The sequence below is a fragment of the Populus nigra genome, chromosome 2 (assembly GCF_951802175.1).
Source record: "Populus nigra chromosome 2, ddPopNigr1.1, whole genome shotgun sequence".
Classification (NCBI taxonomy): domain Eukaryota; kingdom Viridiplantae; phylum Streptophyta; class Magnoliopsida; order Malpighiales; family Salicaceae; genus Populus; species Populus nigra.
This window is the reverse complement of record NC_084853.1, coordinates 45,932,774-45,947,133: the sequence shown is the minus strand read 5'-3', so window position 1 is coordinate 45,947,133 and position 14,360 is coordinate 45,932,774. Positions and strand designations below refer to the sequence as shown.

The 14,360-nt window shown below is 28.5% G+C and overlaps 1 protein-coding gene across 1 annotated transcript; it reads left to right on the top strand.

The window, feature by feature from the left end:
- Positions 1–7,114: 7,114 nt before the first annotated feature.
- LOC133682276 (uncharacterized) lies at positions 7,115–11,834 on the top strand. The gene is made up of 7 exons (XM_062105559.1): positions 7,115–7,253; positions 7,416–7,926; positions 8,778–8,820; positions 9,866–9,915; positions 10,054–10,248; positions 11,181–11,263; positions 11,606–11,834. The coding sequence occupies exons 2-6, from the start codon at positions 7,651–7,653 to the stop codon at positions 11,208–11,210; spliced, it is 594 nt and encodes a 197-aa protein (XP_061961543.1). The 5' UTR covers positions 7,115–7,253; positions 7,416–7,650; the 3' UTR covers positions 11,211–11,263; positions 11,606–11,834.
- The last annotated feature ends 2,526 nt before the right edge of the window (positions 11,835–14,360 follow it).

The following is a 14,360-nucleotide window of genomic DNA, read 5'->3' as shown; positions in this document are numbered from 1 at the left end:
TTTATTGCTTCAAAAATTAAATCTACAATTAGAATTGATAAAATAAAAAACAAAATCTCTTTAACCATTAAATCTACTTCTTGAAGTTTATAAAACTCTTAATCAATTACCAATTATATAGTAATTAGGCCCATTTGTTTGTAAGAAAGTAGTTTTCTTTTAGAAAGTGAATTCCAGAAAAGTATTTTCCGATGTTTGGTAATGTTATGAAAAATAAACTGGAAAATAATTTATTAATGAATTAATTTTTTTTTTCAAATTTATCTAATATATGAAAAATATTTAATATAAATATTTAATCTATTAATTTTATAAAATATAACTATATATGTCATATAATATTATAGAGATATAACCTTGTGAAATTTTTCATAAATAAAACCTATTAAATTTTTTTTTTCAATTTTAGAAGCTTAAAATATGTTTTTTTTTTCATATGAAGAAAGCCAAATTAGTTTATAGTAAGAGTTAGATATTTGAGTTTTTTTTTGTATGAAGATTTTTTTAAAAGATAAATAAATACAAAAATATTTTGATGGGTTTTTTTGGATAAAGATTTTTTTTTACAAGTATAGGCAATTATCCCTTTAATATATATCAAATAAGCATCAAGAAATAAATATAAATATCTAACATCAAACATAGTCATGTATATATATTAAGTTTTGATGTCATATACATACATATTAGTTCAAATTAACAAACATAAACATGCTAGACAAAATTAAATAAGTAAACATACTTGTCAAATAACAAACATATAGTTTCTTATCATAGTTAAATCATCTTAGGAAGCAGGCCTGTAGTAGCGTTGGTTCATAAAATTCTGAACCCAAATTTTCCTCAAATTAGCATTTTTTGTCATAAATGCTTTTGCCAACATTTCATTTTGGACCAAGTGATCAAATGCATCCCCAAGAGTGATCTTATCAAAGCCTTTAATTTTCATCACTTCCGTATACAACGCATTAACATCAAGTTGATTTTTGCTAAGGCTTTGAATTGCAAGTGCTACATCTCCAATCTGTTTAGACAACTTTTCAACACCATCATCTTCATACATGCGATTTCTCTTCCTATGTTGCCTCTTTTGTGTACTAGAGGAAGATGTTTCTTTTTCCTTAGAACTTTCTTCATAATCCCTTTCATTTTCAATTGAAATTGATTGCTCTTCAGTGTTCTCTTCCAAGTTGACATCAGCATATGATTTGGCATAATTCCAACAACAATTATCATTGTCTCGTACATATCAAGTTTTTTTGTTGAAATACATGTCATGATTGGGATGTGCTTATTCATAAAGTTTAGAATATGCAATTTTTTAGATCATTGTATAACATTTTAGAAACAAAAGTAAATATAAAAATTACAAAGAGTATAATATTTATCATACCTTTACTTCTTCATAATATACATCTTTCAAAACTGTAATCATCTTCAAACAATCATCCTAGCCAAAGCCACTTTTATTTTTAAGTTTGGTTATTATCCCCCATTCTTTTTTCACAGTTTTGAGATGATTGTCCACATGCTCAGGCTCACATTACACGTTGAACTTTTGACTGATTTCTGTAGCCACCTTAACAAAAGATTCTGCTTTAAAGGTGGAAGAAGGTTTGCTTCCTTTAAGTGCCTTCTCAGCTAATATCTCAAGTAACATGTGAGACATAAGCTTAGACCATGTGAAGTGCTTGCCCTTGCATTTTTCATTCTGTGTGGAACTCATTTCTACAAAAAAAAATTACAAATTTATACAAAAATAAAATCATATAATATTTAGATTTAATAAATTTCATATAAAAACTACAATTAATATTTAAAAGAGAATACATAAAATACATAAGAACTTATAATAAAATCAACATCTACTCCAAATACATAACAAAGATAATACAAACCCAAGTAAGACATAATAAAAACAAACATATATAATTAACACTCAATTACTAGTTTCTTTAAGTGTTATAATCATTCTACATGGTTGATGCAATCATTTTTCTTTTTGTTATCCACTCCCTATTCTCTTCCCTTTCCTCCCGTTGACTTAAGTTGATTGTTCGTCTAATTGATGCCTTTCTTCTTCTGCAATTCTCCTCCTCTGTTGCTTAGTGGCGATTGTGAACACGTGTGAGCAGACATCACACAAGATGTCTGACAAACATATGGGCCTTGATCCCAATAACATGGTTGGAGGTTACACAACTCAAAAGCCCAGGAAAACTATCAAAGCTAATAGCCCGTTGCCCGCGTAGAATGCCAATCAAAACAACGCCAAGCCATGTTTGTTTTCCAGAAAGTAGTTTTCGAGAAACCACTTTCCAAACTTTTCTATGTTTGTTTGCCATTAGAAAAGGTGGTTAACCACTTTCCGGTCAACGGAAAACACTTTCCAGCCAAAGAAAAATTTGACTTAGTTTCTAGGAAAGTGTTTCCCTTTTGGCTGTGTTTGTTTTCCGGAAAGTGATTTTCGGGAAACAACTTTCCAAACTTTCATGTGTTTGTTTGCCATTAGAAAAGTTGGTCAATAGAAAACACTTTCCAGTCAAAGAAAAATTTGGCTTGGTTTTCAGGAAAGTGTTTTCTTGAAAAATTTGGACAGAAAACACTTTTCGGAAGTTGTGAAAAATATAGAAATGTCATTATTTGCTTATTATATCAAATTTGATCCTCAAACTTTTGATTGCAATATATATTTTGTTTTAAATATTTATTTTTTAATTTCATCTCTTGAATTTTAATTTTTATATTAACTTTGGTCTTTATTTTTATAATTGCTATTTGCTTTTTCCTTATCTTTTTTTATTGAAATTTTTTATCTATGAAATTTGATCCTCATTCTTTTGATTGTTACTTATTTTATTTTAAATAATTTATGAAATGTTAATTATTATTTTAATTTCTTCATCTTTTAATTTTTTTTATTTTTTATTTGATCTCTATTATTTTGATTATTATTTATTTTATCTGAGATAATTTATGAAATTATATTTTTTTTCAATTTCATTCTCATTCAACTTTTTAATTTGTAAGATTTGTTTCTTATTATTTTAATAAACTTGAAAAAAATAAAACATTAATAAGTTATTTTCCACCTTATTTTTCATAATATAACCAAACACTAGAAAGTATTTTACAACTTATTTTTCATTACACTACCAAACATCAGAAAATACGTTCCAGAAATTCACTTTCCCGGAATTCACTTTCTAAAAAGAAACTACTTTCCAGCAAACAAACGGGGCCTTCAGAACATGCAAGATTACATATGGCGTGTCTTTATCCATTGTAGTTATTACATTTGGTCTAGAGTTTGGTCGGTGCAAAGCTGGGTCGTGGGTTTGCAGATGTATCTCAAAATTATATCGTTTTGAAAATATAAAATTAAAATAATATTATTTTTTTATAAAATTAAAAAAAATAAAATGTTATTTATTTGGATAAAAATTTAAAATAAAATTCTTAGAGCAGCCAAATCTCATCCCAATTGTTCAAATCAATCAAGTCATAAATTAACTTATCATGTTATTCAAATTTATCCAGGTAAGTTTTCAAAACAATTTAAAAGAAAATTCAACTTTGGTCAAGCTCATAACTCGGTTAAACAGAGCTTAATTAACTATAAACTAAAAGACAAGGGGTTTTGGTATACCCCTCCTCACATGACACTATTCGTTTGAATAGTGCTTTGCTTCTTTTTTTCCCCTTTCTTCTTTGAATTTTTTCAATTAATTTCTTTTTTTATTTTATCTTTTAATATTAGATTTGTTTTTTATAGAATTATTATACTCTCATGACATAGATCACAGGTTTGACGGGTTAACTCAGTTTGGCGTATTAACCTAGTTTACTCAAGTTTTTTTTCTTTTTCTTAATTAACTTTTTTTTTTCAATTTCAACATTTAATATTAGGTTAATTGGAGATTAGACTTCATGATTTACTTTGTATACTTTTTATTATGTTATTTCAACCTCATGATCCGGAAACAGTGCTTAACGAGTTAACCCAAATAGACTCAAGTTGTTTTTTGTGTCATTTTTTTAATTAATTTTTTTTATTTTATCATTCAACACTGGGCCGGTTAGGAATTGAGTTTCATAATATTTTTTTATTTGCTTTTTGTGACGATATATTGATCTCATGATCAAAGTTGCGGGTTTTGACATTTTAACTCCGATTAAATTGGGTCATTTTTATGTTTTTTTAAGAGATTATCTCGGTTTTATGACTCGGCTCACGGGTCCTTCAATGTTGGATTTTCTTTTTATCGGGCTATCCCTATCTCATTATCTAAGTCGTGGGCTTGATAGGTTAAACCAATTGACCCATTTATTTTACTCTTTTTTTCCAATCTAATCATTTAATATTGTGTTTGATTGAGAATTAAGTTTTATAATTTGTTACGGTTTGTTTTTCATTAAGTTATATCTGCCTCATGACCCGGTAATAGTGTTTAGCATGTTAACACAGGTTGAGTTGACATATTTTTTTGTGTCATTTCTTTAATTAGAGCTTTTATAAATGTCAGTGTTCAACATTAGGTCAAACAATGACAATTGAAAATTGAGCTTCATAATTTGTTTTGATTTACTCTTTATTAGGTTATCTCAGTCTTATGATCAAAGTTGTAGATTTAGTAGGTTAGCTCGAGTTAAATTAGATTATTTTTTTATTTTTTTAATAAAGTTATCTTAATCTAATGACTCGGGTCATGGATTTGACAAATTGACTCAAGTCATTTTTTATGTTATTTTTTTAATCATATCCTTCAATATCTAATTGATTAGAGATTGAAATTTATAATTTATTCATATTTACTTTCTACGAGGTTATCTCGGTTTTATGACCTGGATCACAGGTTAATTCATGTCATTTTTTTATATCTTTTTTTAATTAATTTTTTTTCAATTTTATCCTTCAATATTGTGTTGATTGAGAATTAGGTTTCATAATTTATTTTCTATGAGTTTATTATAGTCTCATGATCTCGGTTGACTTAAAGTAATATGATATGTTGTTATTTTAATATTAAAAAAAATATCATTTAAAAAAATATTTAATCAAACTATGTTTTACAGGTTATATAAATTACTTTTGAATCTATAAAATCAACTAAATTATATTGAATCAACCTTCAAGCAATTTAAATTTTTTTTACAAAAAAAAAAATACTCAGCATCTGAATATATTTTTACATTCAAGAAAAATTTAATTTAATATGCAGAATAGCGTAAGCTTGGCTCAATGAATATCCATAGGATAGAATTTTGGTCTGAAGAAACTTCTGTCACCAACGAATTGCCTGTACCGGTAATTGTGCAAGTTCGGAAATTTATTTTTTTTACATCTAATTTACGAATTACTCATGGATAATTAATAATTAAGACATTTTCGCAAGAAAATTAAAAAAAAAGTTGGGAGTGAAAATTTCAAGTTAATGAATTACATTGATCGATCATCATGAAATCGTGATATTATATATATATCTTCACGTTCCTTAAAATCTTGTTAAAAAATAAGCTTGATGACATAAAAACTATTTTTATAATTGAAATAAAAAAAACTAGTTTGATTTAATTAAATTGACATGATAAATTTGTAATCTATGTAATAAAGATTAAATCGTCTTAAGTTAATCCATCAAATTTATGAATCACGTTATGAGATCAAGAAAATCTAATAAAAAAATTATAAAGTTTATTTTTTAAAAAAAAAAAGTTGAATGCTGAAAGCTAAAATGAAAATACATAAAATTTTTTTTATCAGTGTTAACTTTTCAAACTCGGGATACTAGACCAAAAGTACCTTATTTAGAAAAACTACAAAACTTAATTCTCAACCAATTAAAATGTTGAAAGCAGAAATTGAAAAAAAATTAATTATACAAAAAAATAAAGAAAATAACAATTGAAAGAATGAGCACCAAAATTAAAATAAAATAAAAATTTTATTTTTGATTGAATGGTGGGAATGAAAACAAAAATAAATTTAACAAAAAAACAAAAAATAATTAATCAAAAGAACAAGGATCAAAATTGAGATAAAAAATAAAAACAATTCTTTTATTAAATGGTGAAATTAAAAAGAAAAATCAATTTAACAAAAAAACTACAAAACGATCAAAAGAATAAGGATTAAATTAAAAAAAATATCACAATTTAGGATTGGATGATGAAATTGAAAACAAGTCTAAATTTTATAAAATGACAAAGAAAAAAATAAAAATCAAAAGAATAATGATTATATTAAATATCTCAAAACATCAAAAAATAACTTTGAAATTTTACATGACTAAACAAGATTTTCAAGGGGACGAGAGAGAACAATGCGAGAAGAAGAAAAGATTATTGGGGCTTTGCCATCACCCTAGCACTGCCACATATCGTCACAAAAAAAAGATGTTGTGGCGCTTTTAATGACATAATAAAAGTTGGTGTTGTATCGCTGGGAGGCACAATATGCACCACCGAATAGCACTTGTGCCTCTCATATAAGATTGCATACGTTAGATTTTTTAATTTTTAATATTATTTTTTATTTATTAAAATATTAAAGTGTTTTTCCGCTAACCTGATAATAATAGAAAACACGAGTGTTAAAATACAAAATATCTTTAGTTTATAATTTTTTGTTTTTATAGGTATTTTAATGGTTTTACTGTAATTTTCAAATAAAAAAATATATTTATCTTCGAAATAATTCGGTGATAACTAATGAATCTGGTTAAATGAGTATATCGCATCTAATAACTCGAGTGAAAATAACAAAACTGTTACTGCACTGTTTTAGTTATCGGTGCTTTTGAGCATGAGTGGCGGTGTTTTTCAAAGGGATTTAACTATTGTTGATAATTTTATATATTTTGATACAACTGTTTGAATGGTCAGTTGATGTTACCTCCGCATTGCATATTTGAGTTCTGAAATAAACCTTCTTCGCTATTAACGAGAAATTTATCAGCCACCACATGTTAATAGGCTTTCACGTGGTGGACCCGTAATTTATAAAGTGATATTTTCTGCTAGTCTTCGTCGTTTTTTTTTAAAAAAATTCTCTAAGTCTTAGTTAACATTTCAAGTCTTGGTCATTAATTCATATTGATATGAGCGAATGGTTCCTCGGAGACAAATACCACCAAACCAGCACAAGTCTTGCTGCTGTTCTCAGTTTGGCGACCAACAGACTTGAACCCTTGATTTGAAGCTGTTTCATGTGTTAGCACAAACGAACAAGCTATATATTGCTGAGTCCAGCTGTATGTTATTCATCTTTGCAAACTTGAATATTCTGTTTCTTTTCCTGCTCCTAATGATCAATATTTAGCCATGAATGGTATATTTTTAGTGTGTCACCATTTGTTTCTCAACTTCTCTTGATTCTTACTTCTGTTTCTTCCCTGATTTAAAATATTTTGCAGGAATGAAGACGAGAAAAAGAGAGAGATAGGTAGAAGATGCTGGAGGCATTGTTACCAAATGAAAAGGGAATTCCGTGGTTTAAAACTTAGCAACTGGCTAGCAGCTTATGCGATCTATCAACTTGAGTATTTCTACAGATGAAACTGCATGATTTGAGTGTATCTACCACGTCAGAACTGGGATGACAAGGTGCAAGAAAGAGACTACCAGTTGCAGCTGTACAGGTACTGTCATATGATTGACATGGGCAAAATAAATAGCCCAACCATGCCTCAGGAGGGGGGGGGGGAGGAAGGAGAAAGAAGAAGAGCCCATCCAAGGCCCAATATGACAGCCCCAGCCCGACCTGAGAGGAAGAAGAGAAAAGGAAAGGAAAGGCCCAATGGCCTAGACTTCGTCAAAGATTTGAGAGAACGAAAACAAAACATTTCAGCCTCGAACAAGCTGATATTTTTGGTGCTGTGCAGTCGAGGAAAGCAAACTGGCCTCCAAAGAAGAGAGTGCGATAAGGTATAACTGAATAGTTCTAACAGTTATGACATAGTTGAACTGGTTTTCCAACAGACAAACTAACAGCCTGCAATAATTAAATCGTATATAAGTAATTACTTTGGTTTTGTTTTCTCTTTTTTATTTGAAGAAAAAAAATCCCTTTTTAAAATAAATAAAAAAAAGTATTCAAGTCCAAGTTGCCACTTCCTAATGTTTTTTCTACCTTGTTTTACCGAGAGCTGTTTCGTGGTGAATTAAATTTTTATCTTATCAAACAATAAGATATTATATATTGATTCTTTCTTAACAGTTTTAGGAAAAACATTTAGGAGGGCTAAAGTGTAAATTTTCTTTATTTTAGTACTAAAAATCTAATTAGTTAAAGGAGAGGTCTTTTCCCCACCTACCTCCACGCCAGTAACATTTATAGTCACCAATTCTTCCCCCTCCATAGTTTCTCGTGCATCTTCTTTCTTTCTTCTAAAATAAACATGCCGTCTCTCTCTCTCTCGCTCCTTTTCAATTTGTCCAGTAGCTGTGGTGAAATCTAACTATAATGGGGGCGGCTAGCAATTTTAGTTTGAGGGTTTAATTAGAGAAAAATATTTAGAAGGGGATTAAAATTCAATATTTTTTATTTTTAGGACTAAAAATCTAATTTATTGAAGAAGAGAGGACTGAAAAATTCTTTCCAGGGCCGAGCAGCTCCCCCGTGTCATGTTCTTATCATCTCCCCCCTATAAATAATTAAATATATTGTCTCTCTCTCTCACTCTGTCCCACACGCTATTCATCAAGTTCTCTCTCTCTGGATTGTTGTGCTTTTAGCTTGGAGTTTTCCGTACTTTCAATCTTTTTGTTTTCTGCAGCTACCAGCCAATTCAATGGAAGCTCCATCTGAACTTGTCGGAGGTACAGTACAATACTTGTATATATCCATGATAAATAAGCATTTAGGTGGCTAGATCTCTAATTTATATGCTCATCATTTCTCACGTATTTTCCCCGAGCTAGCTATGCTTAACTAGCCTGATTTTGTGCTGATGTTGATGTTTTTGTTTGGTTTCCACGAAATTTTTTAAAAATAAAATTTAAAAAGGCAATGTAATCTTCATTCAAACACTTTGGAAAGTTACCCTATTAAAAACAATTAGAGTCGAATACAACTAGAAGGAGATTTGTTATAAGGGTTTTTTTTTATTAAAAAAGAGGATATGTATGGTTGAAAGTAAAGAGAAAAATGAACAGAAATTATTCATGGTAGTAATGTATTATAGATATATACTGTTTTGATCCTTGATATGCTAAGTTCAGTCGGATCATTTAACATGAAACAAAGTTATGATTAGTACTGTGTGGTTAAGCATTTTCGCTCCTCGACACATGAGTTATCAACCCTAATTTATTACCCAAAAAAAGAAAGACAATAAGCTTCTCCATAAAGAGAATTTACATAGTTTTTATGGAGTGTACAGATCAGTTTAAGCAACTAATCCTTGATTGGGTGACTATAAGTTTTATAACAATCCTTTCTTTTTTGGAATTATATTAGTCATATGTAGCGTATATAATGGATCGATACAAACGGATGGCTAGAGCTTCTTTTCCGGTGAAAATCTTGACGGTACTGCTACCTACATCTAACGCCCATTAATTAAAATGGTGGTGAATTACCAAATACATCAGTAGGTTAACATGCATATACATTGATTGTAATTGAGCATTGTAACAGGAAGGATGCTTCACCCATCTTATATATTGATTTGGTGACTGTTTTATGGATGTTAATTAATATATGAAGAAAACCAATAATGCTAGGATATTGAAAAGCTAGCGAACTCATTCTGTTAACATAACTGGCAAGTTTTTTTCACCTTGTTAGTATATATATACTTGAACCCTATTGCTATAGTTATTTCGAGCTTTGTTCTCCTAAATTTTAAACATATGAACACAGGTCAAACTGTCCAACCATCAGCTGCTGAAACTAAAAAAGCACAGAGACGGGTAAGTGATAAGATTTATTATCATGGAAAGAAGCTAGAAGTGAATGAGTAGTATGATCCCCTCCATATTTTTTTCTCGTTATAAACTCCATAGATTGTTAATATATCCTTTTCTCTTTCTATATATATCTACGTGCAGCAAAAGATGAAGGACACTAAGAAACAGTTCAAAAAGCTGAAAGCAAATTATGCTAAGTTGGTGAAAAGCGAATCCTCCTCCAGTGAATTACTGGATCGCTTGAAAAACGACTTGGAGAAAGCTAGAGAAGCTAAAAGGCTACAGGAGCAAACCGTTGAACAACAAAAACTTATGATCAACACGCTTCAGCAACTTGTAAGGCTGCGTTTTCTCTTCCTGCATATATAGATATCATTTTGCACGCACTAATAGTTACGTGTGAGTTCTTTAACATCCATATGCATACATATAAAGAGAGTGAAAGGACTACAGTCTCCTCTTGAAAATGGATGATAGTTTTTGTGTGTGGAGACCGGAGAGAATAATACACATGTTCATGTTGTTCTTGCCATTAATTAATAGCCCCAAATTGATAGTTCTATATGTATAGATATAGATTTTGGATTTTGAAACCAATCACTTGTGTAGTTTTTTAAATTGTAACGCATTACAAGCATCGCATAGAAATCAACTATTACATGATTAAAAAGGACTCACAAAGGGGCTTTATTGCAAAAACAATACATTAAATGACTAGATTGTATTTCTTTCTTAAGAATACGAGTAAAAATTACAAACAAAGATTATTTGTGACACAAACACAGGGACTGAAATAAAATTTTCAAAACTTATATGGACTAAAAGATTTATGAAAGCCCCGCACATTACTAAACAAATTTTACAATCAAACAAAGTATTAAACTCCAATCCTTACATCACATCAAATACCAAGTAAAAAAAATTCTTATTAACTTAAGGTAGTTCCAGTACTGTGAATTTTAATTGTATAAAAAATATTGATGTAGTACTCTTGGTATATAAAAGTAGTTTGCAAGTATCCTAAACATTGAATGGACATAAAAAAAAAATTAAAAAGAAAACTGTATGCAGTAGGAACGTAAGATCAATATGCACAAAATTCCTATAAAAATAATCAAGAGAGCCTGCCTGCATTCTTTATTTTCGATGTCAAGAGCATGAATATATTGCTGCACACATTTTGATCCTCTGCTAATAATGTGAAAACACTTTTAACAGAACATTAATTCATAAATCACTATCTGTAACTATGTACATAAATTTTGTAGTTGCAGCTCCCATTTGAAATTAATGACTGAAGGAGATACAGGGCTACCTGTTCATCACCCACCAGTTTGTCAGCCTGGCACATGTATGTCTCCATTTTTCTTTATAATTACTTGCGTCCCATTTCTATTTTTCATGAAGAAATAATTACTGATCATTGTTTTTGTTTTAAAAAATATAAAAAAAGCAAACAATTGAATTGTCTAACTTTTTAAACGAGGCGATTTTCAAAAATTATAATAACTATTGTTGGTTTTGCTTTTTTTTTCAAGAAAGAAATAAGAATAACAATTTTTTTATTAATGTTTTCAAGAACCTGAAAATTAAAACAAAAGACAAACTTAAATGATATCAAATTAACAATCTCTTAGTTTTTATTTTTTGTTGTTTAGAATGTGTACTAACAATGTTTTTTTACTGTACGCAGGGGAACAATAGTGAGCAGCCCGCCTCAGCTAATAATGATCACTTTCTTAGTGTTCACTCATCAAACTAATGATAAATAAACGGCAATAACATTGACATTTAAGTTATGAGTGCCGGAATGTACTAAAAGTACTGTGTTTATTTTTCAGAATCATCCATGTGTGTTTTATGAAGATATTGGTGGCAGGTGGCTGGGTAATTGCTTTTTTTATTAGAGCATGAATTGTCGATTCCTCTCTTGGATAGAAAGGACATGTGTTGTTTCCATTTCTAACTAGGAAGGTAGAACTTACGTTGTTGTTCTTTGGTTGCATGTCTGGTATTGGTACTGTACTATAAGATGTTTTTTTATAGTGTTTTTAACTTAAAATTTTATTAAAATAATTGAATTTTTTTATTTTTAGCATCACCTTATTAAAATCATTAAAAAATATTAAAAAAATTAATTTGATATTTTTTCAAGGCAGACATGCTTTTAAAAAGGATCTAAAAACAAAAGGTTACAATACTCTCAAACGGGATCTAAGCACATGGTTTTGATTAAGGTTGTTTTTGTTTTTAGATGTTTTTTAAAAATATTTTTTACTTAAAAAAATATTAAATTAATATTGTTTTTAGTTCTTTTCAATTATTTTAATGGTACGATGTTAAAAATAAAATAAAAAATATATAGTTTTGATGCTTTTCTCAAATGAAAAATTTAAAAGCAACTTGCAACATAATGATAAATATATAGTTCGAGAGAAATCAAATCTTGATGTGCAAGAGTCAATAAAAATGTATTTTATTAAAAAAAAAAGATGCTATCTACACATATGTAATTTAATATAATTTTTCAAAATAGTTTTTTTTTTCCTGGTGTGTGAATAATTTGATTTTAATTTTGATTTTTTCTTATCGAATCCAACATTAACCTTTATTAAAATCCGGTTGCAAAACCATAGTGCAAGCACCTAGACAACTACCTTGATAAAATATGACATCCAAGCAAAGAGAAATGTCGTCATAAAATTCAAGCATAAGGCTTGTCTGCGAAACACTAATGTGATCATAGCACAGCAGTGCATGAAATGCAATTGCAATTGTCTCACAAAGGATGTTCCTTCGAATCTCACTTAGCAATTCCAAGCAACTAGACTTGATAATAATATATTTAACCAAGCTTGAACTTCAATCCAACAGATCATTAATTTTATTATTTTTCATTAAAATGATGTTGTTTTATCCTTTAAAAACTTTAAAAACTTCATGTAGTGTTAAATTAGATGAAATCTAAACGTTAATTAAGTGACTAACTAAACTTTTAAGTCAACTAAGTTTCATTAAATAAATTTAATTTTTAATTCAAATTAAAATCCAATCCATATCACATCTCAAATAGATTTGAACAAGTTTAATAATCATCCTAAGAACTTCTTAATTGTTAGAGCACTTATAACTTTTCAAACCCGAAACATTAGACCGGAAGTACTTTATTTGAAAAAATAAAAAAACTTAATTCACAATCAATCAAATATTGAAAGTTGAAATTGAACAAAACAAAGAATTTCAATTATAGAAAAAAGATAAAAAAAAAAGAGAGTAGCAATTGAAATAATGAGCATCAAAATTAAAATAAAATAAAAAATTTATTTTTGATTGAAGGGTGGAAATAAAAAGAAAATTTTTTTAACAAAAAAAAAACAAGTAATCAAAATAACGAGGATCAAAGTTGAGATAAAAAAATAAAAACAATTCTTTTATTAAAATGTGAAATTGAAAAGAAAAATCAATTTAACAAAAAGACCACAAAACGATAAAAAAATAAAGATCAAATTAAAAAAATAACATATTATAAATTAAGATTGAATGATCAAATTGAAAACAAATTAAAATTTTATAAAAAATTAAAAATTAAAAATTAAAAAAATAAATATCAAATTCAACATCTCAAAAAATCATCAAAGAACAATTCTGAAATTTTATATAGCCAAATAAGACTTTCAAGGGAACGAGAGAGAAGAAAAAAAAAACCTTCAATGTCCTACCATAACTCCAACACTGCCACACATTAACATAAAAATAGAGAATATTGTTGCGCTTTCAACTACATAACAAAAGTTGATGTTGTGTTGCTCGGAGGCGCAACATGCACCATGGAATGGCACTTGCACTTCTTATATGAAATGCACGAGTTATCTATTTTTTGTTTTTTAATATTATTTTATATTTATTAAAATATCAAAATGCTTCAATTCAGTTAACCTAATAATAATGTAAAAAATAAGTGTGAAAATACAAAGATGTCCCTAGATGTTAGTTTATAATTTTTTGTTTTTATAGATATTTTAATCACTTTATTTTATTTTTAAAATATAAAAATATTATTTATCTACGAAAAATTTAATGATAACCATTGAACCGGTTGAATGTTTTTTTTATAATATAAATAACAAAACTGTTATTACACTATTTTAGTTATCGGTGCTATTGAGCACGAGTTAACGGTGTTTTTCAAAGGGATTTTAACTTTTGCTAATAATTTTATATATTTTGCCACAACTATTTGAATGATCAGTTGATGTTCCCTCCGCATTGCATATTTTGAGTTTTGAAATAAACCTTCTTTGCTATTAACGAGAAATTTATCAGCCACTACATGGTAATGGGCTTTCACGTGGTGGACCCGTAATATATAATGTGATATTTTCTGCAAGTCTTCGTCAATTTTATTTTTTTTTATTCTCGAGTCTTTGTTAACATTTTAAGACTTGGTC

Coding starts and splice junctions, on each gene's coding strand:
- LOC133682276 (XM_062105559.1), top strand. CDS start 7,651: ATGATTGACATGGGCAAAATAAATAGCCCAACCATGCCTCAGGAGGGG. Junction 8,821..9,865: donor TCCATCTGAACTTGTCGGAG/GTACAGTACAAT, acceptor ATATGAACACAG/GTCAAACTGTCCAACCATCA. Junction 10,249..11,180: donor TCAACACGCTTCAGCAACTT/GTAAGGCTGCGT, acceptor TAAATTTTGTAG/TTGCAGCTCCCATTTGAAAT.